At 37.0% G+C, this 27,345-nt stretch overlaps 1 protein-coding gene across 1 annotated transcript; it reads right to left on the bottom strand.

Annotated features, from left to right (window-relative positions):
- Positions 1-175: 175 nt before the first annotated feature.
- LOC145788239 (pleckstrin homology domain-containing family M member 1-like) lies at positions 176-24,361 on the bottom strand. Its single transcript, XM_082600013.1, has 21 exons — positions 24,221-24,361; positions 23,074-23,211; positions 22,614-22,712; positions 22,040-22,216; positions 21,455-21,591; positions 20,185-20,334; positions 19,708-19,766; positions 19,057-19,205; positions 14,802-14,966; positions 13,747-13,814; positions 13,407-13,594; positions 12,229-12,370; positions 7,989-8,086; positions 7,563-7,653; positions 5,952-6,133; positions 5,478-5,609; positions 4,988-5,126; positions 4,070-4,252; positions 3,272-3,458; positions 2,587-2,652; positions 176-2,184 (listed from the first exon to the last, which is right to left on the bottom strand). The coding sequence occupies exons 1-21, from the start codon at positions 24,263-24,265 to the stop codon at positions 2,092-2,094; spliced, it is 2,688 nt and encodes an 895-aa protein (XP_082456139.1). The 5' UTR covers positions 24,266-24,361; the 3' UTR covers positions 176-2,091.
- Positions 24,362-27,345: the final 2,984 nt, after the last annotated feature.

The following is a 27,345-nucleotide window of genomic DNA, read 5'->3' as shown; positions in this document are numbered from 1 at the left end:
AAATGTTTGAGCTCCTCTTGGTCGTTTCCCGGGTTTTCACCACTTTGTTGTGGTGCAAACTTGAGCTACAACAACTCGATCACATCCGTAAATCAGCCAAGTACCTTTTTACATTGATTCAACGTGTTCATACGTCGAATCAACCTAAAAAAGAACTGATTGCATATACAACACTGCACGACCAGTCAAAGCAAGTGCAACAAATCCTTAATTTTTCACTAAATGCATCACATTTTCTGGCTCCATTTAGAATCGTAGATCGTTTCGCATCATCTTTGCTTTATTTGAGCAAGAAATCAAACGAAGAAAGTTAACTAAAAGTTTGCACGATTTGATAATTTAAATGTTTCAGATTTGCAGATCAAGTTTGCATATTTAGCCGCAACGTAGTACCAAAAGTGTTCTCATAACACAGAGCAATCACGATGTATCGTGTTGTTCGAATATATCTCCAATGAATTCCCTTGACATTCTTGTGGAAGTTTTGCAATACCTACCAATCAGCGTTGGTATTGTAGGAGGACAATTAAGGGTATTCTGCTTTTGCAGCAAATATTGCTATCGCTGTGAACAACGTACCGGTTGTCCTGTGTGGGCTATTTGAGACGATCATCGGAGTCAAACATTGACTCGCTTGATCAGGTGTCTACTGTTGAGAATTTTAGCCACACCTTCACACAAAAATAACATTAAAGGCAAATTGATGAAATCTCGAGGCTTCTAAAGGTAAAAGAGTGCAGTCAAACACGCAATAAACAGCCAAAGAAACGGCGAAGACACTTTAACAAAGACGGCGATGATCAGGGCAAAATTTACGAAAACACACAAAACATACATTTGTTCAAAATTGAGGTAGCACGGCCGTTTGTCATGTTGACAGAAATCGTATTCAACAATTTTTCATATTTACCAGTAATGGAAAACCTGCTGCCAAAGCTGTCTGACTTTGAAAACGATCAGTGATATTTATTGAACTTCCATTAACATTAGCAATAGTTCTGATACACAGGACATCTCTACGGCTAATTGGGCAGACCATAAATGGAATTCTCAAAGGAAGTCAGGTACCATCAGATTCTATTTGTTCATCCCCGACGCCGACACACGCCCCACCGGCTTGACACTGCAAAGACGGGCGTGGGTGTGCCTCAACTGTCTTCGCACGGGCGTCGGACTTTTCCGCTCAACCACGTACCAATGGGGAATGGCCTCTTCCTCTTCCTATGAATATGGTGCCGAGGAACAGAATACATCATCAATGACTGCACCATCTTCAAGCCACTTAACGGAGTGGAAGGTTTGCGCGTCTTGGATGAAACCAAAAACTGGCTGCTCTCTAGCAGCCTTCCAGTGTAGTCCGGGAACATCGTGAATCCGGGGTGGGTGGTAAAAGGATAGACCCTCGGCGCCCAAAGGCTCACACGACAAAGAAGAAGCAATAGTTTAACTTAATGACTTCGTCCTTTTTACATCATTTCAACATGCACTGCCGTTGAAAAGTGTTGTTGATTTTGATGGAAATTTTTATGGAGCTGGCATTTGTGGAGCCGAAAATTTTTGTGGAGCTGGCCGATTGCAAAGTGTGTACGAGGTTTAGACAGAACTCCGCCATGTTTCAAACAACCAGAAAATCATCGTGAATAAACTTTCACTTTTACACCCTGCCAACGTCCTCAGATGTCGAAGGGATGTACTGTGGCATCTTTCGAGACTGAAGTATCAAAGAAGACGGCTTTACATGTAAAAATGACGGATTTTGCTCTCTGGAAAAATTGGCAGCAAACGTGGCAACAAATCAAGATAATGATTTTCTACTTGAGCACAACAATCATCAAAATAAATAGCTGTGCATAATAAACCTTTGTACTTGTAGCACCATTTAAGCTCCTTGTATTGATATATTGTGACTGTTGCAAACTACGTTAAAAAAATTGTCGGGCGAAAGGAAGAAGATGCGATGGATATAATGAAGTGGAAACTAGAAGTGAAGGCAATCGCTGCAAGGAAAGCATCGGCCACCCCCACGAGTGGGGGACAAAACCGAACTTGGATGATAATGATACTGACTTGGGAAACAAAATTACTATAAAATTATTCATCATCTTCATTGTCCTTTAACTGTCTCTTCAATCTTCTTTCACGTCTCTCGCACTTGGGACATTGTGTCACTTGGTTGAAACATCCCTTTAAGAAAGCTGGATTAGCAATTGTGAAATACACATGGGTCATATGCAAGAATGACTATTGTTCTATATATGCGCATAGTTTCACCGTTGGCGTTGCGGAATGCAAAGCGAGCTCCCGGAACCCTAAAAGTTCCGGGAACTCGCTTTGCATTCCGCAACAGTGAAACTATGCGTATATAACGAGCAGTGGCATTTTTTTTTATATGCGAAGAGTGTCAATTTAATTGTAAGTTTAGCTAACCCCAACCCTCTTAAAGCTAAGGGGCAGAGCTGATGGTGCCCAGTAGTTCTTCTTCACAACTAGTTAGAAAAATTGGTCCTTGACATAATAATTGGGTGAATGGAGACAATTTTTTATGCTAAGAACAGAAGCGACTGAAAATGTATAATAATTTGTCACCTTGTGATAAACACTTTGACACTTTACGCATTCTTTTACTTTCTTTGTTTCAAAAGGGAAGATAACCTGCAATATAGTAATAAAAAGACTTTTTACAACTATATCTATTTGAAACCTAATTTCTTTCAACGAATGTAAATAGAGAGATTAACAATACACAAAATGCTGGTATGCCGTATCTTTGTGATTGCATAACCACCATCGATAACTTGAACAAGCAGCGCTTTTTGTCCCATTGATAAGACATACTGCAGTTCATTTCATCCTAGCTGCCAAACCTCCAATTTCACAACTCGACTTGGTCAATTCGATTTCCTTAACTCCTTCCACGCGATTCTTAACTCAACATTTGAAGGGACTTCTTGACCCTGGCTCAGGATAATTTTAAGAGCCCGGAACGAAGAAATCACCTCGTATTCGTTGAATATAGTGCGTTTTTCAAAAGTGTCTATATTTGGGACTCAAGAATCTCACTGGTACCTGGCCAAAATTATTCTCTCAAAGACCCTGGTATGGACTTATGGTGTCAAAGCCGTGTAGCAGACAGCAAATCCTATCATATTCAGCTGCCCGTTCACTTTTACTTTCTGGATGAGACCGAGGCCTTTTACGATTTTGGAAATGCATTGAGTCGTGACATAGTTAACGTTTATCAAACCTTAACCGACAGCTGGTTTTCACCCACCTCATCTTTCCGGCAAATTTCGCAAACAAATCCTTTAACCGAGCACAGCTGGCAAGAACGAATGTGCTCTGCACCAAAGGTCACTGCTTTGTGCATCATGTCACCAAGGTCGCCACTGTGGGCCTTATGAAGGTCATGAGCAGAAATCAGGTGAGGCAGCTCTACCATGTAGTCGTGGCCTTTCAATCTATGAAAAGATACCAGTAGAAAGAGGTGGCACAAATTGAATGAATTTTCAAAGCGAAAATTAAAGCAAATTTTTAGGTTGTTGGCTGTGAAAATATTTTCTCGCACTCGCACTTACAAAATCATAATCTTGGCAGTTTGGCATACTTATTACTTATAGAGGTTATAGCCATGATCAATCGATTGATCCTTCGAATTTTCATCTTGGAAAAATCGGTACAAAGTCGTTTTTGACTGGGGAAAACTTACAAAAAGTTAACACAACTTTATGTTATTGGTTCAGTGCGTGGCCTGAATCAGTCCCTTACATGTCAGCAAAAACACGGCACGTCATGGCCTTCACACACTGTCCATTGCATTTTAAATATAACATGAAAATAAAACCTTGTTTAGCAAAAATATGATTGCAGGCAGAATTCGCGCACTGAATACAATTGCTACTGCTGAAAATTAATGAAAGCGTGACAATAAAAACCAGTGTAACAAGCACAAAGTCACAACACATGCTCCCATCCATTAAACAGGTGTTCGGAAGTCAAGTGTACAACAATTGTTGGTATCCAGGAAGTATTTCCTCTTCTATTTAATTAAACATAAAGCATTAGCACTTACTTTGAATTGAACAAGCCAGCTGGAATGATGCGACATGTACTGATGTACCGATGTATTGAGACGAGCTTTGCACGTAAGGAAAGAACCAGCTCCATCTCAAGCTGATGCTCGTGTGCCGAAGGGTTGATTCTATCCATCTCAATCCATGGCTCCTTCCAGATACGTTCAAGATACATTTTGGATCTTAAATATCATAGGAAAGTGGAGTTAATTTCACTTTTGGCTCGCTTTCTTAGCTAACGATGTTATGATATTACAAAGAAATATCCTGGAATCAAGAAATGTCCTGAAAAAGGTAGTAAAAGTATAATCACGCTATGGTAAGCGGAATTGAGAAAACATTTTTTGCTGAATCACATTTCTTTCGACGTTTTTCATTCGCTTTCGATCCAAACCATAGAGTAACAACGTTGAACCGACATAGTTTGACGAAAAGAAATGGGTCGTAATGACGGAGCATGACGAAAAAGATTACAACAAAAAGTTAATGCTAACTTTAAGCCAATTTAGATATTTTTATTATTCAAATATAGCAAACAAGGCGGTGTTGTAACTATCGAATAATGGTGATGGTTTGACAAAGAAATATCGTCAACATTAAAGGAGGTATAAAGATGGACACTCGGTATAAAAGCCTCGTAAGACGATGATTCAACATTTTATTGCTTCCTACATTTGTTTTTTTATTTGTATGCTTTCCCAGTACTAAAAAAATATTTAAGCATAAATTTTAAAAAATGTGTTAAACCCATTGACGCTACCAAGTTTTTTGTCTGTGGTACAACAAAGTGAACTCTCTACCAAAACTCTGATTAGATTAATTATCACATAATTGAAGTAAGATTTGGAGTCGCCGGTATTAACTCTGTTACTCATCGCGAAATAAATCAACAAGAAAAACGCCATCAAATTTCTTACTTTTTGGAAACCTTGTACTTTTTAAAGTCCCACTTTGAAATCATTCTTGCCGGTAGCAAATGTTCGTCGTTACGATGACATTCCGAGCAATGATACTTCCCAGTGAACAAGCAGAGCCTCTGGTCAACGGATGATGATTCTAAAACGAAAGGCAAGAAATGGTTTCATTATAACGTCACTACACGCTAAGAAAGGCTAAAAACGGTGACTTAAAATCTAAAAATATTTTCTCAGACCAGTATCCTTTTTTCTGTATCTTCAACATCGCCTGCTGATAGACTCACAACGTCTCTACTGACAACGTTTCAGAAAACATTTCGATTTTCGAAAGGTATACCGCCTTCATCTTGAATATTAATAAACCAAACTCTTTGCTACAATGTATTGTATGGCTACTACATAGCTGCGTTGAGGCTTTTGTCTTAAAAAGTTGAAAGCATATCTACGCCGGATACAGTAGCATAACATACACAGCACACACGGTATTCACCAATAGATGAAGAGCAGTCTGCGCATTTGTGATTCTGCGCATGCAACGACGTTTCAGTTGCTGCTCCAGCCATGTGTCTTTTCATCGGTTCTAGAAGATCATCGCTGTTTTTATGCGGGTCCGAAGAACCATCTGAAAACACGTACATTGAAGGCATGTGTTTGAGAACACAAGACATTCTATTCACATTGTTATGCACAAAATATAAAAAAATCAAGCAGAGTAGCATTACATACACAACTTTACAAAGAAAATATGTTAAACGAATTCTACAGAACAAACCTTAACTAGAACTTAGCTTAACCAATGATGTTAGTGACCACAATCTTCAACAACACAACAGTTTTTGTTGTTGTTTTGAAAGTATTCTGTAATAGGGACTGGGGCCTTATATTAGCACCGAACCTAGACTATTCTTTCAACGCCGTAGAAATACCAAAACCTTTTGCGATGATTCAAACATTGCCCTCTCACCCTTGTCCAAGTTATGTCCTTCCCATACTTCAAAGCCGTTTTCTGTCGATTTTAAATTGTCATCGAAATCGTTAGACCGCTGGCATCCTTCGACAGCTTTCTTTATGTCGCTCACCCAGGATGACAGCACGCTTTTGCTATCTGCTGCCAACTGGTGTTCAACTCCGTCTTGCATTTTCAAGCTAAAATGCAAGATGGAAATTGATAAAAAACTCCTTGAGGTGAACAGTTAAGCTTGCAATAGTTTTTATATCATAGTTTCGACCAGGGCTGTGGAATCGGCCAGAAATATACGACTCCGACTCCTCGGTTTATAACTCTTCGACTACAGCGTTGCCTGAATTTTTTAAATTATTATTATTTTTCTTTAAAAAAAAAATAATCTCACTGAAGCTGAAACGGTGAGTTTATAAAAACTGACAAAATCAAACACTTATATTTTCTAGTAAAGTTTTACATCGCAATACGGAAAACAAGTAACAATCTTCAAAAAAAGATGTTGCAAGCGAAAATTTTATTGTTTATCGTTTTGTATCAAGCCGGAGTTGGCCTTTTTTCAACAACTCCGGCTCCACAGCCCTGGTTACAGTATCTTATGCAATCAGCTAAAACTTGTTAGGTGTTAACCTTATCATATCAAAAATTCTACAGAAACGACTAAATATCAAGCTTCTGTTAAATCACTTTATAATAAATTATTCCCTTGAAGCGTTATCATTATCATTAAGTTCCTTCCTTTCGTCGAGGGCTGGAGGCAATGAAACGCCGGTTTCTCTGTTGTGAAGTTTTTCTATTGCAGTTTTGTAATCAAGTCCTCACCAGTTTTTGATATCATTAGTCTAAATCAGGGGTTCTTAAACTGGGGTCCATGGACCCCCAAGGGGTACGCGGACTAGTTTTAGGGGGTCCATGAAGGCCCAATGGAAATCTTAGTGTAGGCTGTAATTTCAAAAATGGAATAAATTTTTCAAAAGAAAAAAGATTAAGTTCAAACAACTATCGGAGCTGGTATACAAATTACAAGTCCTCCCCCCCTTGGTAACTCATGACAAAGAGGAATTAACCAAAACATGTGGATTGAAGTGTGTGAACAGTAAAGCAAAGGTAAAGTAGTTTCAACCTTTTTGATTGATCGAGTCCTGTCTTTGTCATGAGTTACCAGGGGGGACTTGTATACCAGCTCCCAACTATCCTATCAGCCCTATCAAACACGAAGCCACAATTTCATGTTCTTGTTGAAGACAAACAGCAGCATTCTTCACATTAATAAAATTTGATCAAAGATATTGAAAAACAATCTGCACTCGCTATTTCTTAAATTTAATAAAACATAAGATAAATTTTGTTACCAATTCATTTTAATTTTATTGCGTTATGTCCAATTCATGCTGATCAAAAAAAGTTTCTCGGATTAGGCCACAAAGGGGTCCACGCAAACCAAAATTGTTTTTAAGGGGTCCGCGTTAAAAAAAAGTTTAAGAATCCCTCTCTAAATCCTTGGTGGTCTGCCCCTATTTCGTCCTTGAAACTAGTGAAGGCTTAATGCTAACATATTGCCGATGACTCCCGAATATTCATTTGACAAAAAAATGTAATGCGAACGGCGCGTACCAAATCCCTTTGCTTTTAGCCATATCTTCTTCGTCAATGGTTTCCACGTCACAGAGAAATATAGAGCCCAATGTCTCTTGGCATTTTTGGTCTAAAATAAAATTAGTGCTTTATCAGCAAGTTAGAAACTCTCAACAACTCGAACCTACCGTCTTTTCACAAAGTCAGCACATACCGAAAGCCACATTCCTAGGCTAACTGCAGCTTGTATGGTATTTCGTTGTGTTTTAGTTAACAACAAAAGCAGTGACCATTTAATCGAAAAATGTGCAGGTAATCTCAAAATTCATTTTTTAACCGCCCCAGTATAACTGAAATATGTGTTGTCTTATTTTTCACTTTCAAGTGTTGCAAATTGTGAGTGCATCTGATATTTACAACACCAATATTAAACACGGTGTCTACCTTTTTTTGACACAGACTCACTTTTGTAGTAAGAAAGTATCCCATCATTCAAAGTAAACCACCTCGTGCGCCAGATACGCAATGCGTCTCCTTTCCTTTGGAGGAAGCCTTCTCTGCAACTGCAGTCAATACAATATTTGTTAATTTTTCCCAGCCGTGACGACAGCTTGGAGCACGTAGCATGGTTTGTTGGCTGTCCCAAGTAAAGTATGATCCGTAGTGACGCAATGCAATTAAATATATATATACCACTTCCTGTTCAACGATGGCATCAGTTGCGAAAACTTTTGCGATTGCAAAAGAATTGAAATGTAAGAAGTATTGAACAAAAAAGACATTGGTTGAACAAACAATTTTAAGAAAATATGAATTTTTGAAAATATCATAATTCAAACAATACAATAAACTATCGTAGATGTTGAATTCAAACGTTTTCGGTGAATTCAAAATGTATGTTAGTCATTCTTATTGGATTGTTTGAATACTCATACTGCCGCTCAATCCCATTAATGTGAAGTAATGAGAAATAGTTTTGTAGTACAAGAGACAGAAATTACTTCTTATCCAAAGTAATACTAAAAAAATGGCAGTAAAATTGTACAAAAAAAATTAGGTACTACCCTGAGCTTCTTGCCGAAGCAACCATCAGGGGCAAACATATTGAAATACAAAACAAAAAACGCAATGATAAAATTAAAGGATCCCAATGTAATACGTGATCTGCACGCTCACAATGTACATTGTACAGGGTTAGGGTGCGGTCGCAACAAAAGAGTTGCTAGAAGTTATAACAGCAAACAAAACTGAAGCTGAACAATCTAAACGCAAATATATAAGGTTAGTCGCAAATATATAACATATAAAATATGTAACGCAAATATATAAGGTTAGTCGCAAATATATAACACATATAATATAAAATATATAACGCAAATAAATCAAATATAGTAATAACTATATTTGATTTAATTCGCTCTGCTTTGCCTTTTTGCTTGGCATTGAGCACTTTTTGTAGTATTATAGTTTTCATTGTTATAACGCAAATATATAACAAATATATGAAGTAAAATTAATGCATCAGCAAATTCTACCAGAACATTTCATTCGATTTGAATAAGCTTAGGTGGTTTACCAGGTTAGATTTGTGACGGTATAGTGTCGACTTTGCTACAAGCTATTAAATCACTTTGCAAACAATAGTTGCAATACATGTTGACACAGGATGTCAGGGTACATATTGTATCAGCTTATGTCTACATCTTACAACAGCTGATTTATTTTGCGGTTACAGTTTACAATGCATTTATCATAGTAAACACAATCAAATTTATTGCTCAAACTCAAGAAGTTGGCACTGCAAGCAGCTATCATTCTTAATGTTTAAAACTCACAACTTTTAAAACTCGTCAGTTAAGGTGTTTTAAAGCGTTTCAAATTCGCGAGAGGTAAAATGTTTCCCGAAAACCTCTGACTAGGCAATTCGCGTGCATTGTGTTTGGCTACAAATATGAAGCGCCGCGCATACTACCAACCACCATACAATTATCATACATTTTACTTGCTTTTATGGCTTTTGTAGACGTGAATATCATCAAAATTTCGAGCAAGTATAAATTTCAGTTTCATCACTTACAGTTCAATAACGTATTTAGCATGGCTTTTTTAAGGTATCATGATTTTCTTTGCTGAAAGACAAACTACAGTGGGTGGCGGCCAAAAGCGCCGAATCAAAAGAACCCTCATGGTCAGCAAGTAAATCAAAAGTTCTACTTAGGACATCAAAAGGTATTTTGCTGAGACGTGAAAATAGTACAAGAATTCTACTTTAGTTATTGGTGAAGTCGCAAAAACATATACATTAGTATCAAAATGAAATGTTTTTTTTGTATCAAAAATAAAAATGCAGGGTTAAAAGTTACCATACTACTTCCTCGAAGGAATAATGTGAGTTAACCAGCAAGACTTCGTTGTGATCAAAGTCTATTGCCAATTAATCCAACACGAAAGTTGTCGAATTCAAAAAGAAAATTGGACCACGTAAAGCCATGGACCGCATTCATTCAATCATTCATAGCGACGATGAGACGTGCTGTGGCAGTGTTAAAAAATCACTGAAGCTTGACATGCGGTTTACCTACAGTAGCTTATTGAACAAGGCCTCACGCACTCGTTACATAACTAAAAATTTCTCTGACAAATCACGTAGAAAAAACAAAACCAACAGCCTTTACACCCATTGCTACAGTTGCATTTAAAATAGCTGTATCCCAATAAGCAATCAACGACAGACGCTGAATCAATGCAAAAAAAACTGATTTGCTGTCTGGGGCATTGAAGCAAGCTTGTTTTCAGAGCGCTAGCTGGATTCTTTTATGCGTAAAACCGCATGACTGTAACTTTGATAGAAACAATCATGAGGTTTCAATGTTAAGAAATACGAATTGTTATCGTGTTACGATGTTACTTTAAAATAAAAATACAACTTTGCGCGTCAACTCCAACCCAGAGTTTCTTGTCACTGAACACAGAGGAAAATAACGTTATTATGTAATATGTAAACTAACCATAAAAGTAATAAGAAAACATCCCGACTATGTCGGATTTACATCGTACTACGTCTTTTTTGCGTAAACATTAGAAAACACCGTAAAAATTGACAACATTCTTTGCCCGCTCGCACCAGCCAAGGAATGTTAGCGCTCCATCGATAGGTGATTGCGAGGCGAGTTTTACGGAAAGTCAACACGAGTAGTAAAGTAGCTCATAAGCCAGAGTTGTCCACCCAATCTTATTCAGGTTAATCAGCTTCCCAAGAGCTAGAAAAGTGATAATAGTTCCCACTAAAAAGCAAGTGCTTGCATTTCCATCAACCTGATTTTCAAGCTAGGAAACTTTATCTTTTTTACATTATGCATAGTTTTGGTATTTTTTCATTATGTAAAAAAAGGCCACGTTTGCTGGTTAGGTTGTCACATGGTCAAAATTACGTAAGGATCTGCATCGCATTTTCGGTTTTCGCTCAAGCATAAGGTGTTACTCACGGTGGCCTCGGTTATGTGCGTAATGAACATTCATAAATCACTGGGGTTACACCACCAAGTGAAAGCCAAATCGGCTGTTTGTGCACAATCGCACAAAGAATTTTGCTTCTTCCGCTAGCAAGGCAGTAATTCATTTATCCTTTTTGCTGATACGAAAGTGTTGTTTGTTGCAACAATTAAACAATATACCAACATCTAAGCATTAACAACAAAAGAAAGCAATTTATATCTGACCTGAATACCAAAATAATAGTCCAAAGGTTGGCTGGCATACTGACTCGGTCACTTAATTACTCATATCACGAGCGTTTGCAAACGCAGCAATGTTTTTGCAATCATAAACTACTACAAATTGAAACAATCAAACTGTCAATTATGTTTAAGAATAAGCATAAAAATCCGTTATATAACAACTAACGCTTTTTGAAACCAAGATGTTTCGTTTCGTATCGATGCAAAATGTTTCTTGTTCTGATCACATTTCAAAAGAAATCGATTTCGTATCGTTGAAAATTCAAAACGAAACGGTTTGTTCGTCATTCTTTGCGAATTTAATTCCTTTCACCTTCTCACAAAACTATTTGTCTTGATTTCGTTTAGGAATAAATTCTTTACCATGAATTTCGTTTCAGCAAAATCTAAAAAATAACTTCGTTTCGAACAACTCTAGATGCGAGTTTTTCTTTGCGTTTTGTAGTCTGCTTTGAGACTAAATTGATTTGCAGATGACAAAACCAAGATCACAGACATTGAACAAAGTCTCATCACCAAGGTCAAAAGAACACATCATGAAACCGGTATCAACGTACTACCACGCAGAGTAAACAATGTTAAAAAGTTGAATTTCAAGTGGAATTGTTTGTCAGAGAAAACATATTGTGCAATAGCTTTTAACTCTAATGCCATGCAAAAAAACGAATGCTATGTTAATCACACAACTAAATACTTGCTATTGGCTTGCGAACGTAAGGTGGTCGTTAATTACAAGCATCGGAGGGGATCAAAAGACAACAGCTTCACGCACTGAGAGTAGGGTTGTCAGCCTCTATCGCTAGGCCACCTCTCCTATTGTAATCTCTCTTACCCAATTTATGCGTATGGGTAAATGTGTATGGTAATTTTTAAACAACCAGCTGAGCCGAAAATCGAACCAAAAGTTACATGATTGAATAGCGAGAGTCTTATCTATACGATAATGAGCCTTAACTTTCAAAACTTACATTCTTTCATGTTTCACACTCTGAATGGCAGTGGTAGGTTGAATTGGAGACGAGGCGGGGTTGGACTGAGTTTGATCAGCTTCAGGAGCGTTAACCGAGTGCGTCGTAACATCTTGACTAGACGGTAGACTGTCGCGGCAATCTAAGTAGAACATCGGTAAAAAAACCACTTTGAACATTGATATCGATTACTTGAGCGCAGGCAATCCGGTTTAGATATTTTAAAAAAATATGCAGTCATGGCTTAATTATAACATAGTTGTACTGGTGTTGGGAAGGTTCGCTCAATCTTCAAGCAGAGACGGAAGCAACTAATCACGATTTGACGTAACGTCCAGTGCATCGCTTCAGGCTATGCAAGTACGTGCCATTGTAACGTTCTTTCAACAAAACCAATATATCAGTACGCGGACAACCTACCTAAAGAACTAAAAATAACTAGCAAACGTAAAAAAGTACCCAATCACATATATGTGCCTCTAAAATATTATGCTTTACAAAGCGAAGCTTTATTCTTTCAATTTGCTGAAATGGAAAATACAGCTGTGTGGCTACAATGAAGAGCTCATGGAAAGTCAATGCAACACACTGTTAAGAATAAAGCCTCAAAATGGAAAATAGCAATGAAATAAACTTTCGAAGACCGACAAATGAAAGTGCGTAAGCAAACATTTTTGAACAAACGAAATGCCGCAATTAACAAATAACTTAACATTTATATACACAAAGTAAATTGAATCACTATCAAAGCAACTTTAACAGCTTGATTCTGAAGATTCCACTGGGTAAGACAAGCTGTTAATGTTACTTTGATGATAGCGATTTAATTTACTTGAGTTTGCTTAGCTTGGTGCTTGGCAGTGAGTATTCTTTTTTTGGTGTTAATAGCATTTATGGTACAAGACAAACTCTCTACCAAAGCTTTATTACAAGCATTCATTGTGTCTAGTGCACAAGTGGGGCCTGGCTCCTTCATCAGAATGCGAGTGTGGTGCCACTGAACAGACCGCAGACCATGTCATCCACCACTGCATAACCCACCGGCCTTCACGCGGTGCGCATGGTCTGTGGGTCCTGGACGACGAGATTGCTGAGTGGCTGATGATTTCCTGCCCTCGAATCTAGCCTCGAAAGACCCGCTCATTATGATGATTGTGTCTATTATATTAGTATCTTACCTTCATGACCTTTGCTGTGAAGTAAGGGTAGAGCAACCACTTCAGCTGCCTCCTCGATGACATCTAGGGTAGCATTCCCATTAGATATAGGCGACGAAAGGAGATTATTTGAACTATTGATTTTGTCCGTTGGATGAGAAGTCAATTGGGCATCACAATGGCTGGTCTGATTGTCTGTGGCATCACATCTATGGAATGAATATCGATAAAAAAAAAAACATTAACTTTTGTTGCTGGTTGAGTTCGGTTTAAAAAAGTTTAAAATTAACTTAATTTTGATAATGTTTTATTTTTTTGATTACATTATTTGACGGTGTTTTTCTTCGTGTTTAAAACTCACTTTGTTTGAGTGGAAGCTTCTACGCTTAGTTTGAGATTGATTTCAAGTGGTTCGGAGTCAGCTTGTACCTAGATCCGTAACATAAGCGAAGTTACTTATTTAAACATGGGGTGTCAGATAGTAAGGAAAGGAATTTCGGTAGAGAAGTTACTTTTCTCAACCATACACAAGGAATGGCAATACACATTGCTTGAAATTAATGAAATCATAAAAGTTGAAACAATGACTTACACGTTACAAGAGTGATTATAGAGAGCTTTAAAGTAAAAAAGATTTGTAACAGTTTTTTACGCCATCAAATGTATACCACATTCATTTTGTTTGTTCATTTTTGTGATGATACGAATATTCTGTTCCATTGAAAATTGTAAAAAGCAATGTGTTATTACGACAATGAAAAGCGTTATTGGACAGAAAGTATGTTACTTGATGCGTTTTGTAACGAAAGTGACTTCAAAACTTTCGCCTTTATGTACTGTATAAATGGATGGTGATTAGACAGCTGAGTGGAGATTCTATCGAACTGTTGTCCACTGAATGTGAATAGCAACTTTAAAACTTGTGTAATTTGCATTTCCTGCAACGTTTGACAATGGTGTGTCAAAACTTCAAAGAATGTACAAAACTCGTTACGTCAAAATTTTACACAAACGATTTCGAAACAGAATTTGTTCGGTTAAAATGTGAATAAGTCTCGTTCTTCCTAAATAATTAGTAATTACCAATGTGCAGTACCGCTAACGCACAGCAATTTTTTGGATAAAAAAAAATTGGTGTAGTGTAGCAATTAAAGGTTAGAAACACGGTAGATTCTTTTCGGTGATGGTGTAGATTACTGTCGCTGAAATGTTCCCTATAAGATTAAAGCAGATTGACCCAGTTGCGTTTAAGTAAAACAAATATCCGTTTCACCATTGCAAAGTGTGAAATTATTTGTAGACAAGTTTTCTGGGCCAATAAACCACTCCTGTTTTGCAATAATCCAACGTTTGCAGACGTTGTAAAAAGTTCTAAGTGATTTGCTGGTGAGGTTGGATCACAATCTATGAACTTACAGCCACATGTTGCAACAGAGGAGAGGCGGTGTTACTGCTTCCGCTGCTGCTTGTTTTTGTGGAAGGATCGTTCCCCTCCGCTCTACTTGAAGCGCTCTCCAAGCTGAAGATGCTGCTCAATGAACCGGAACGACTGTCACTTCCACAGTTCGTTGAGTCGTCTGCCTAAAATGTGCGCAAACATGTCAACTGAGAGTTTTCTGTGCACGCAACTGCATTTGGAATCAAAAAGCTAGGATAAAATAACAATGCACTCTTGCGTCGTATCCAGGCTTACAGTGGTTGAAGGGTCTAGATTAAGTGAACAAGAAGGCAAGGCAGCCAGTCTTCATGTCCACCTTCAGGCATGCATTTAAGTGTCCTTCCAAAGACACAGCCGCATGCCCTTGAGCGGTGTCGAACCAGGGCTTTCACTATTCGGGTATGCGGCCGACTACAATGTACTCTGTTGCACAGAAACAGTCTGCCTTGCAAAAAAGCCTTGATAGCAACCCATATCAACAGTGCAGCTCTATATAAAAACACATAAAAGCAAATCAAAGGGGGTTTGTCTGTTGAAACAAAATACGGAACTCGGTCATTACTCATTGCATCATTTCTATGGAGTCCTGTCCTGCGACAATAGATTACTGAATGTAGCAACAAGCAGTAGTCGTTTCGTATGGCACTTTTACACGTGACGCTCGTTTTCCCTAAGCTAGTTCCTAAAAGTGTTTCCGCATTGATTAAAAGAGTTTAGCTTTTAAAATATAAAGCTATTACACAAAAAATTCTTCCGTCATTACACCAACGTAATGGGCAACGAGTCAATATCCTCTTTTGAAACTTTGATATGGTCCTACAAAGACGTACAAATTCAGCAACAAGATTCGACAACATTGAAATTGCGATAAACTTGCAGTTGCAGCTTCAATGTTAGAATGGACCATTGTATAAACACAAGGGAATTTCCGTTCTGAAATTTTTTAGCTCGAAAACCCTTCACAGGGGTTTCTGCGTGGTAGTTGTAATTGTATTTCGTTGAGACCACACACAAGTACTCTCGTGTGGCTGTAAGTGGAAGTCATTGTAACAGAAAGATTCTCTTGTTAACAACACGACATCAAGCAAATCCTGTACAGGAAGTGAAAGAAATGGTGTTTTACCGATGAGTGATGCAAATTTTTTGCCAATTTGGTGACATTCGTTTGTGGTCTGTATTACGCCTTTCACGTAATCCCGTGATACTGTTGTTTTATGTGGCAGGGAGATTATCTGCACATGATGAATGTACTTGTACACTGCAGCTGTGCTGCTAATGAGGATTCCGTCATTTTGTATGGTATCATCGTGCATGAACATGTGCATCGTGCTATCTCGGTCACCAACTGCAGTTACCGTGACAGCCCAACCTAGACAAGGACGCACTCTCTCAAGGACAGGTAGGTTTAATTCATGGCCATACCATGAATTAAACCTACCTGTCTTTGAAGGGGGTACAGGCAGTGCCGGATTAACCATTAGGCAAAGTAGGCACGTGCCTACAGGCCAGTCAAAAATCTAGGCCACTTTAAAATCGGTAGAAATTTAAAATAATTTTTTTCTAAACTAATAAGTATTTATCTTAACAGCTCTGTTTTTCCAGATGAAGTCAATCGCAAAAACGCGCAAAGTTGTTATTTAGTTAGGCATATGACCAAGTTTTTGCACGGTAGGCTACCCTGTGTTATAGTTGCAACAACGATCTTTGTGACAACGATTTGGCAACACTGATAACTCTAATTTTTTTTTTAGTTGGCAACCCTGACTTTCGGGCCACTTATAAAATGTGCCTACAGGCCAGCAGACCCTTAATCCGGCACTGGGTACAGGTAGGTTTACTACCTACCCCAGCAAGACTTTACAAAATATATAATCATTTCTGAGAGAAACCGTCAAGATGAGTCGCGAAAAAATACTTTGACTTCGTGCATATGGCAACAAAAATGGCAAAGTAAACACCAACAGTATCAAGAATCTTTCGTTGTGAAGAAGCGACAAATAATAATGCATCAAAGCATTACGATCAGTAGACAGTACCTGTTGAGATATTATTCCATAGTTAAGTTATCATAGTTTAGGTTAGCTATCAAAAACGCTCAGAGTATAAAAAAACCACTGATACGACGCTTGGAATCAAGCATTGGAGTAACAGAAGATAATACTTGAGCATCAAAATGAAAAACTAAGCGTGTTCCACGTTTCCGTTCTTTACTTCCTTCTGTTAAAGTTCATACGATAGGACAAGTAGATGATATGCCAACGCACAGCGTTACACCGGTTAAACTTTTCATTAAACAACCTGTGTGCTTCTCGGTTAGCATTTGTACGCATCAATATGCTCAAACATCGAATGCCTAATTCACACTAATTGAACCATGATCATGCTTTTCACGTCAACCAAGACAAAAGAAACTGGTCGGTGGCAGTTGCTCGGTGATTCACACTGATGTTATTGTTCTCCACCTACAACGTAGTTGTGAGTTACGATGGCTATGCTTCACTGAGCAGAGAAAAACTGAAGACTTGTCATGTTGGCTTTGCTCAGAAACAGCAGTGGTGCATACTCAGACGGCAAAATCCGTCATTTTTACATTGATTCAACGTCTGCAGACGTTGAATCAATGTAAAAATGACGGATTTTGTTGTATTGATACGTTTTACCTCAATCTAGAAATGATAGCGTGCAACTAACAAAAGAAGGCAAGAAACAACGGTGGGTTATTTTGCCGTTGAGAGTATAATTTTGGCCCGATACTAATGAGATCCTTGCGGCCCAAATTAAGACACGTCAAAGAAGAACGCACTACATTCAAACAGTATGTGGTAGCTTGCCCAAAAGTACCCCCTAGTCAACGTAACTAAAAATGCATCCTGTCTTCGTCAAAATCCATGTGTAACCAAACTGGGTATCCATTACTATACATGTCGTTACCAAGCAGGCATTGGAACGAATAAATAATTTATCAACAAGTCAATACGTGAACTGAAAAGTGTTTGCATTGAACATATTCCACGAACGTCACAATCACACTGTCGATTTACCGCAGATCAAGCAATTATCCGAATATAAATTTGTAGAAATGCAGAAACAAATGCCACGTTGGTCTAATTCAAGGCAAGGCCAAAACTTTAACCAATTTTTTTTTCAATTTCTGGCAAAAAGACGACCGTCAGTAGTTCTACCTCACAGCCTTGGTTCAAACCAACACATTGTTGAAAGTCATCTTCACCGTCCCCTTGAAAAAGCCTGCGATAAATTACGCAAACCACAATGACACATGGACAGTAGACACGTGCCAAGCACTTGAAAGCATACAAAATATTACAAGCATCGACAAAGCACAACGTTACAAGGGCGCTGTTCAAATAACAATGATGGTTTAGGTTGTAGGCATGACTTGTGGAGTGGACATGTTTAGCATGCGATAAAAGATACTTGTACAAACATGAAGGGAATCTTTTATTTAGCCTGCAAACATCAAGTTACACATTTCTCCACTATCAATCGCTTTGTACTAACATTTTTATGACTTTCAATACACCTAGATTATGCATATCTAGTTTTCCAAACAAATTATCTCGATGCAATGCAAGTTAATTGAATTCATTATCACCAGACACGTGCGATTCAAAATCCACTGATGCTGCAGCGAAAAAAAAAATATTACGACAATGTTCTAGAGATCGTCCATCGTACTGATTCTCACTGTACAAAGTTGCCGCTAAATTGAGACAATCTTTTCGCAGTTCCCTTCTGTTCAGGGAATATGCTGCTAAATTGAGACAATCTTTTCGCAGTTCCCTTCTGTTCAGGGAATATGCAAAACTCAAACTTCAGACCTGCGGATTTGACATGATTGTGCCTTTGAACAAATTAAAGTGATAAATAAAACTGGATGGATAGCGAAAGCGCACCTATCACTTCTTCGTGTGTGGCTGTGACAAAGAACGCAGCAGCAACTTTTTGTTCAAAACTTTATGCAAGCTGCAAGACCGCGGACAACAAGTGAATCACCAATGAGAGCTCATTCACAAAAATCATCTTCTGTTTCACTTAGACTAAGATGGAAAAGTTGCATTTTAAAGCATATGACAGAAAAAGCAGCGCTGCACAACGCCTTTCGGTTAGAGTTTCCTATGATGAAAAGCGATGGCGTTTGACTTTAAACTTCCAGAGTGAAAAAGCTCTGAGACACGTTAAACTTTACTTTAGAAACTGCGTGATAAGTTTTACCTGCTTTCTTTTTGCTCTGTTGCCGCCTTTACGTCGCTTGACATGCCTTGTATGCAACACTGCACCGTCAAATTCTTCCTGTTCATCTCGGGTTGAAAATGCTTGCCCCGCGCTCGGTAAAACCTCCACCAGGTTACTGTGGGGCGCTTCTACAACACAAACATGAGCGAAAGGTTGCGTGGTGGCTTCAACTCGAAAAGTGACTATCTGTTTACTTGAGGTTAAAATTTTCACTTAATTTATTTAAAACATTTTTCAACGACAATAGTAATCATTATTTATTTTGCGCCCATTACGACAACATACAGCAATTACACTAACACAACCAACAATGGGGCTGATTACATAATTGCAAAAGTGAAAAAAAGCTGTGGTCCATAAAGTCAACCAGCAATCGATAAGCCACAAGAGATTATACTATGCATGACTATTGACTATGTGATTATATAATTATAAGCAATATTAAGAAGACGCTGATAATACCCCAGGAAGTTGCTGCAAATACGATGACAAGCTTTCATCCAAGAAAAAAGGTAAACATAAACATTACAACACAACGTAAACAAACAGCTAGCTCATGAATAACGAATACAGGGTAACTTTTTATTAGTGGTGGTACGCTTTTGAGGGCTGACAATATCACCGACTTACCTTCCACGCTTTTCGCCAAAACTCGGATATAAGGAGAAATAGATCGTTGAGATCCAAAGCTGGAAATGAAAACATAGCTTTTTATACTGAAGGACTTTTAAGCGTCAAATAAAAAATATAAACGTCAACTAGTCATGTTTCCTGAACTACGTCGTGATTTGGCTATTTCGTGCTGCAAAGAGAAATTCTGTTTGCTTGGTAGTTTGCAGTATTTCAAGTAAACAGGACAATATGGTGGCCAGTTTCATCACATAAATTAGGGTAAGTGTTTACTACGCTTAGTGGCTTAATCGATTGCCTAAGTTGTTAATGAACAAAACAAAGCGCTCTTCATTTTCACGTTACCCTCTTTAGGTAAAAGCACTATAATTTTAATTTCTATACTATACTATACTATACTATAGACGTCATGACGCTCATCCGCTACGCGCTGTCACAGTGTCACATTGATGAAAGCCAAATTGATCAGCATATCACCTCGAAGCTGGCGAAATAGACATGTTACTGGACTGAAAGCTGCCGTGTCTGCTCGGAGGTAGTCGCAGGTATTCGCCGGTATGGCTGAACGAAGAAGAATGTCTCATGCCCTGAGCTGGCGAGCGCGAAACTTGAAGATAAGAAGAACTTCTAAACATTAATGAAAAATGCATCGTTAAAATATATTCATGGTACTGTAAACAGTTCTGTGAACAAAGAGGTTTCACAAAACGAAGAGTAACAAAATAATTTATTTCGTCTATTGTTTGAGTAATAAAAACGGCCCCATACTTAATACCAAGCCTCAAGAATGACAAGACAAGATTAAGTTTTCGGCACTCGCAGGCGTGAAGAGGCCAGTTTATTTTTCTCGATCATCTTTGCTTCAGAAATTACGCCTGCCCAATTTATTACAACCTAGTACCTAGGTGATTGGTGTTTTTTTTTCTCCACAATTAGAATAAGCCGAGTGTTGAACCAGGGTTTCATCCGTGGTGTCATTCAATGTAAATAGTACAAGTGCAAACTAATACGAAAATCATTACACCATAAAATCTAAAATTCATAACGGGAAGTACCAAAATACTAAATCGGTAATTGTGCCCTTCGTATCAAAGTCTCAATTGTAAAAAGATAAGCAAAATTAAAAGTTTAAAAAATGTTACAAAAATAAAAACACAATTTTATCTTCCTTTAAGCTATTCAAATAAACGTTTTAACGTGCCATAATCCAAATGCCGAAAATGATGGCAAAAAAATCTATATGCAAAAGAACAAACTACTGTCAGTGGGTAGAAATGACACGCACAAAAGAATCTTATCAAATGCATCAGGCTAAAATGCACAAATATAACACTAAAAAACAGCCTCCTATGGGGGAAACACGGTGTCTATCGCTGTCAATTTTTGCTACAATCGGTTGCCGAGAAACAATATCTCCTGTTGGGACGTTGCATTTCAGAATAAAATCGAAAACATTTTATTGATGGAAATGACAGGCAGCCACAAAAAAAAATGCTTAAAATTTGTTGGGACCTATTTTTCTTCAAATCCAAAAGCAACATGTTTCTACCTGCAGTAAAGGATAAGTTTATTAAAAATCGTAAGAAAAAAAGATAAAGCCAAACATGAACTTTTCATAGTATTCATCTGTTTAAACAACGGCCCACTTTCCCTTAGACCTAGCGGTATTTCCCTTTCCTATACAAAATTCCACAGTAAACTTTCCTGACATTGTGCCAGAACCAATCGTGTTACACTCACAACCCACCTTCTGATAGAACTGGATGCAGAAAGCCCAGCAAACTGCAAAGGAGTCCTGGTCCAATTGTTCAGAACAGAAGAATTACAAGTTAATTTAAACCGAAGATATTCCGCACCTTGTAGATATCTCAGAAAAAGATCACTCTACAAATAGTACATGGTACATTCATTAAACAAGTTTTTTGGGGTATCCGTCGAGTGGTTGAAGATTTAGATCAATTGGACGGGAAGGCAAGGAAGCTAAGCTTGGTGTTCACCTTCAGGCATGCTTTTAAGTGTCCTGACAGGCACAGCCGCATGCTGTTAAGCGGTGTCGAACCGGCGCTCTTTCGAGTGCCGCGCCAGTGCTCTCACCACTCGGGTATACGAAACCAAAAAAATCCCCAGGCATAAAAACTTGGTCAGTTTTTTCATATCACATTATTACTGATATTAGACAGACTTTATATCAATTCACACACTGCATACTAAACGTGTTTTAGCATAAATTTAAGCGATATTTTAAAAACAAAAAGTGTAACAAAATATTAACGTTAATCACTAGAATAAAAGAAATATATACAGGAATTCCACAGAAAATTATTAAACTTACTTGTTCATCATCACGAAATAAAGCATGAGCTTCATAGTATCGAGTTAAAATGGTTTTGTATTCCTTGTTTAAAAGAAATGATGACAAGTATGATGTGACAACAGATTCGTTTAAGATCCACCTCAACCATGCCCTGCTCTGCCCAACATGGCTGTCGATGCATTTCATCTTTTTTATCTAAAATTTAAGTTAATTAATTGTTTAGTTTAAGTTGACTAATTAAATAACATAGAATACAACATCCAATAAACTCAGTTTATAAGGAAACTCTTCTATTATCACAACTGATCAAAGGCAAACGAAATCAAAGAAGACAAGCAGAAACATCCATACGAAGGGGCAGGGCGATCTCTTACAAAGCATAGCCCGGAAGAACTGCGACAGTTGGCTGAAAATCGCCAATTAAGATTTTTATCGACGCTATTTTGCACACAACTGGTGTGAAATAAAGTATTATTAATATCATTAGTACTGCAAGCAAAAACATAAAACAATTAAGAAAATGTATCTTTGTCAAAAAGTGATCACAAAGATACAATACATCAGAACAATCAAAATTCTATCAAAAACTCACTTCAGCGATAGCATCACTGTGGCTAATCCTGCGTATAAGATTCCAAAAGTGGGGCCTTGGTGTATTTGTATGGGGTTTCTGTTTCTCATAATTACCTTTCTGCAAAAACAATAAAATGAGTCATAGGCCTACTGAAAATACTGTCTGATAAACTATCACCAAATAAACATTTCCCTTAATGTGCTGCTGTACTAATTTTAAACAGAGTATCACACCAAAAGTTTATAACAAACTACACAGTGAAAAACATTTTATGGTTGTCATGGATTCAGTAGCCAATATGGTATAAGCTTGTTGCTTAAAAAATTCATAAAAAAATACAGCAAACTTAACTATATATACTTTGAATGTGCATCTGCAACTTAAACAAATGAATTCATGAAAAAAGATAGATAGGTAGGCCTATATATACAGTTTTTGTATTTAAAAAAAATTAGACTAGTGTAGATAAAACGGTTACTTTAAGCCCATGGAGAAAAGCAGCTTCCAAAGCAGCAGTAAAAATCTGGGTTGGTTGATTGTCTGAGTTTGCAATCTGCAGACTGTTTGTCTCTGATATGCATTCTTCTTGCAAGAGCTTCACAGCTTGAGCTATTGTCTGGTTAAAATAAAGAAAATAATGCTATCATATATAAAACATTTCCATTGAAGATTTGTGAGTGCAATCATATTTCAAGCAAAAAAGTGTAAAGTGCTTTTCACTAGATATCAATACGATAAACACAATGAAAGTCACAGGTATAAAACAAAGTAAAAAATTTATTTTGATTTTCTCTGCATTTTTTGTATTTTAAATTCTCACAAAACGTTGAGATAGGCATACCATTTATATATGAAATTTATGCAACATCCACTCAGTCTTGTGATACAAAACAGTAAACTGCATCAAACTATGTGACCGACAATGCATTCTCTATATATACATCCTGTATCAATGACAATACCATTGCTGAGAATTTAAGAGGTAAATTTAATGAAGTATATAAAATACTTTTTACGATCAAAAAAAGTTACAAAGAAAGGCTGTACAAAATTGAAAGCACTATTTTTTTCTACAAAGAAAAGCAGCAATTTTCTTTATTTCAGTAACAGATCCAGAGTTGGAAAATTCCTTCCAAAAAAAATTTGACAGAAAAAAGTTTTCTTTTGTTTTCATTGCTCAATTACATCAAATTGAACTACAGAACTGTCATTGTTCATTAAAAAATTTCTGCCATCAGAAAAAAAGATGATTTAACTAAACTTCAATTTAACACAAACTTTTAAATCTAATTTGATGATCACAGTCGAACAAAAAGTGAGCACCTTAGACAAGATTCAATATTGAGTTGAAAAAAGCATAAAAGCAAACCAAAACAAGGTAAAATTTATCAAAATCATTGAGAGAGCCAAGTTACATTTTTGCTTTGTTGGAACTAATGTTAATGTTGTCATTCTCTATTAGAACTTTTGGTTTGACTGAAGTTTGGCACCCCAGATTTCTTTGTGTTTCATTATGGTAAAACAGATATCTAATCCCACTGCAAAAATATTGAGGTGATGCAGCTCAACCTATAGCCTACTTAGAAGTGAAAACATTTTGTGCGCAATACACTCTTAATACATACCTTTACAATGTCTTCTTTTACCAATTGCTGGTCAGAGAGTAACATATTTTCATGATGAGATTGTCTGACTTGGGTTGTCAAAGTTCAAAAAATGTAGGAGGCAAATTATTTATTAACTTTATGAAAACAAATGCACTGATGTTAACTTTTAGAAAACTATGTGTACAGACTATGAAAAGACAGTGAAGACAATTGTACCTTATAATGTGGCCGAAGCATAGCTTATGAAGCTACGTTTTAAAATGGTAATCTGTAAAAATCCACTGAAAAGAAAGTTACTCTAGGTAAATATCTTCCAAATAAATAGTTATAGAACCTTTCATCAAGGAAGATATTCATGAGAGGGATTTTATGCGAAGTGATATTTACCAACGTAGATTTTTTTCTGTGGAGATAATCTCTGGGTAATTATTTTCAAAGGGGATATTTATGTACATTCATTCAAACGTGTACTCAAGCATTTCATTTGTGATGATATACAGCTGTGTATATATAAAGGATACTGTATGTACTGAAGCATTTTTTACTGAATTTATCATGTTGACTAAGAGGTCTAGGCTACTACATGATTGTATGAATCTAAGAAATTCACTGAAATTTGTTTGCTCTTGGCTGTTTTATGAATAAAAAAATCCTGCTAATCAGGACAATAGTTGTTTGCAATAAAATAGTGTCATATAAAACAACAACATTAAGAATGTGTAAATAGATTTAACATGTTGTTGCAAAATGATAAATCATGAAACCGATTATATTTTAAGCTGAGTTCTGACATGCTGCACTACTCATAAGATTACTTTGCAGACCTTTGGATTCTAATGTTTTTGATCAGATTTCTGATCTAATCGACATAGACTGTCTGCACATTTTCTTGGAAAGTGAAGTATTAATGTGTACAATTACTATACACAACTTATGTTATGTTTATATGTAAATTATCTTTAAAAACAGAAAAAAACTTTGCAGTTGCACCATTATTTATATGTTCTTTGTTAATTAAATTACATCTTAGTAAACTCCATTTGAAATTTGGATTCTATCCTACCCAAAGTAATTTACCCTAAGAAGCCAAAAACAAAACCTTTTTCTAGACCTCTGCTGTGTTTCGCATATAGGCCTATTATTTTTCATTGTGATGATCAAAAATAAAAAGAAACTGAACATACATAGCTGTACTACAGTACAGCTGTATACTCTCATTTCAAAACTTACACCCGCTGCCCTCAAGAAGTGTCTTCATTCAGTTTAACAAAGACTTGGAGGTATAAACAGTAAACACAGACTTTTTTCTTTTTCTATCAGCTGTTTTGACTTTTTACGCTTGAGTAGGAAAAATTATTTTTTTATACAAGAGCCGAAATTAAGAATTATTTTTTGATTTTGGAAAGTAAAATTATGCTTGTGCAACAAAAAATGTTGAAATTTTTTGGTCACTTGAAACATGCCATACTTCAAATTGATTGTCCTGCTTTGGTATCATGCACGTTATAACGTCTGCGTTTTGTCGCTTCTACCTTTTTCTAGACTTTTGCTACGTTTGGCATAAACTGTATTGTTGTTCAGTTCAGTTGTTGTTCAGTTGTTTTTTTTTATTTCTGACCATCATATCAAAACAATACACATCAACATAGCAAAGGTCAAGAAAAAGGTAGAAGCGACAAAACGCGAACGTTAAAACGTGCTTGTGATCGAAGTAAGTTATTGAGTTGAAAAAAAAATTGGCACGGTCGCAACACCTTCAGAAAAATTTAAGATATAAAGGGAAAATAAAAAAATAAAAAATGTTACAAAACAAATAAACATATATAGGCTATAACTTTATTAGCCTACATAACTTTAGCTGATATATTGAAGATTTGTATGGACAGTTGCTATGAAGATCGGCCATGGTGCGTTATCAAGAGTGCTGATGGTCGTAAGGGGAACACGTCTTGATGCGTTTAGCTCATAGCAAAGAGCAAGGCAGGCAAAGAAAACCCCACAAAGAAATCCTACCACGGGCAAAGCCATTTCATGCGCAACGCACCAGGCCTTGCACGACTCACAAAATAGATAGGCTATAACTTGATGACATGAAACAATGACAAAAAACAAATAAAACAAACTAGCAAAAAACAACATCATCATCGTGCGGAAATTCAATTATACCCAGGGAAGTTATGTCTTAAAGATATCAAGCGTGCTTTGATAAAAGTTGCGTTGATAAAGCGATAATTTTAGACCCCTGTCAGCTAAACTCGCCGCTTCCACACCGATCCAACGTTGGCTAACGTTGAATTAATGCAAAAATGACAGTCATCGCCAGCTGGAATGTAGTATAAAATAAAACCAAACTGAACTGTTACACCTGTTTACTTTTTTAGGGAGAATATGGCATTTGCAGTTCATTCATGTAGGTCTACGGTAGCCTATATGTCGTTTGTTGTAGTTCGTGAGACGGCTTTTTATTTCAACCCAAACAGATCAATGACAAAAAGCAAAATGATTACATGAAGTTATTGAAGTAATTCTGTTTCGATATGATAATTCCATTTCGATAGAAAGGCTACAATTTCTTTGGGATATTATGCGGATTGCGGATGAATTCCTGGTTCTGCATCGGGGTGGTTCAAAGTTAGGTTCAAAGTTAAGTTACCTAAAGTTTCATAACTTTAGGTTTGGTGGCCGTGCTTAAATTTACTTTCATCGACGTATCCTTTAAATTTACATCGCATGCACGTTTTAAACTTCTTTGGTTTTGCCGCCGTTTCCTTTTGTTGGTTTTATTCCCGTAAACTGTTGATAACTTTATCATTGCTGTTGTTTTCCGACAAAGAAAAATAAAAAAATAAATTGAAAAAGTCTTCATAAATAGCCTATAGCAGGCCCGTAATTATACATTTTAGCTTGGGGGGGCTCAAAAGCTGTTGAGAAGTAAAAGGCTATCAACATAACATTTGTAATTGCAATGAGTCTAATTTGCGGTTTTTCGGGCAAAGGCACGGCAAATGTTATAAAGTCACAAGGTGCTAGATAGCAGTAATTTCGAATGATTGGGATAATTCCAGCCAAAACATGGGTAATTCCAGCCAAAATGATTGCAGAATAGAATAGATGCAATATTTTTAACACACAACTTTGTCAGG

Source organism: Aplidium turbinatum, chromosome 2, assembly GCF_918807975.1.
Source record: "Aplidium turbinatum chromosome 2, kaAplTurb1.1, whole genome shotgun sequence".
Classification (NCBI taxonomy): Eukaryota; Metazoa; Chordata; class Ascidiacea; order Aplousobranchia; family Polyclinidae; genus Aplidium; species Aplidium turbinatum.
The sequence above is the reverse complement of the archived record's forward strand: the minus strand, read 5'-3'. Positions and strand labels throughout refer to the sequence as shown.

Bases quoted from the DNA above. Each gene is read 5' to 3' on its own strand.
- LOC145788239 (XM_082600013.1), bottom strand. From the start codon at position 24,265: ATGTTACTCTCTGACCAGCAATTGGTAAAAGAAGACATTGTAAAG. The intron at 12,371-13,406 runs GTAAGATACTAA...TGTTCTACTTAG, and splicing joins TCACAGCAAAGGTCATGAAG to ATTGCCGCGACAGTCTACCG. The intron at 5,127-5,477 runs GTGAATACCGTG...CTTTCGTTTTAG, and splicing joins AGACTGCTCTTCATCTATTG to AATCATCATCCGTTGACCAG.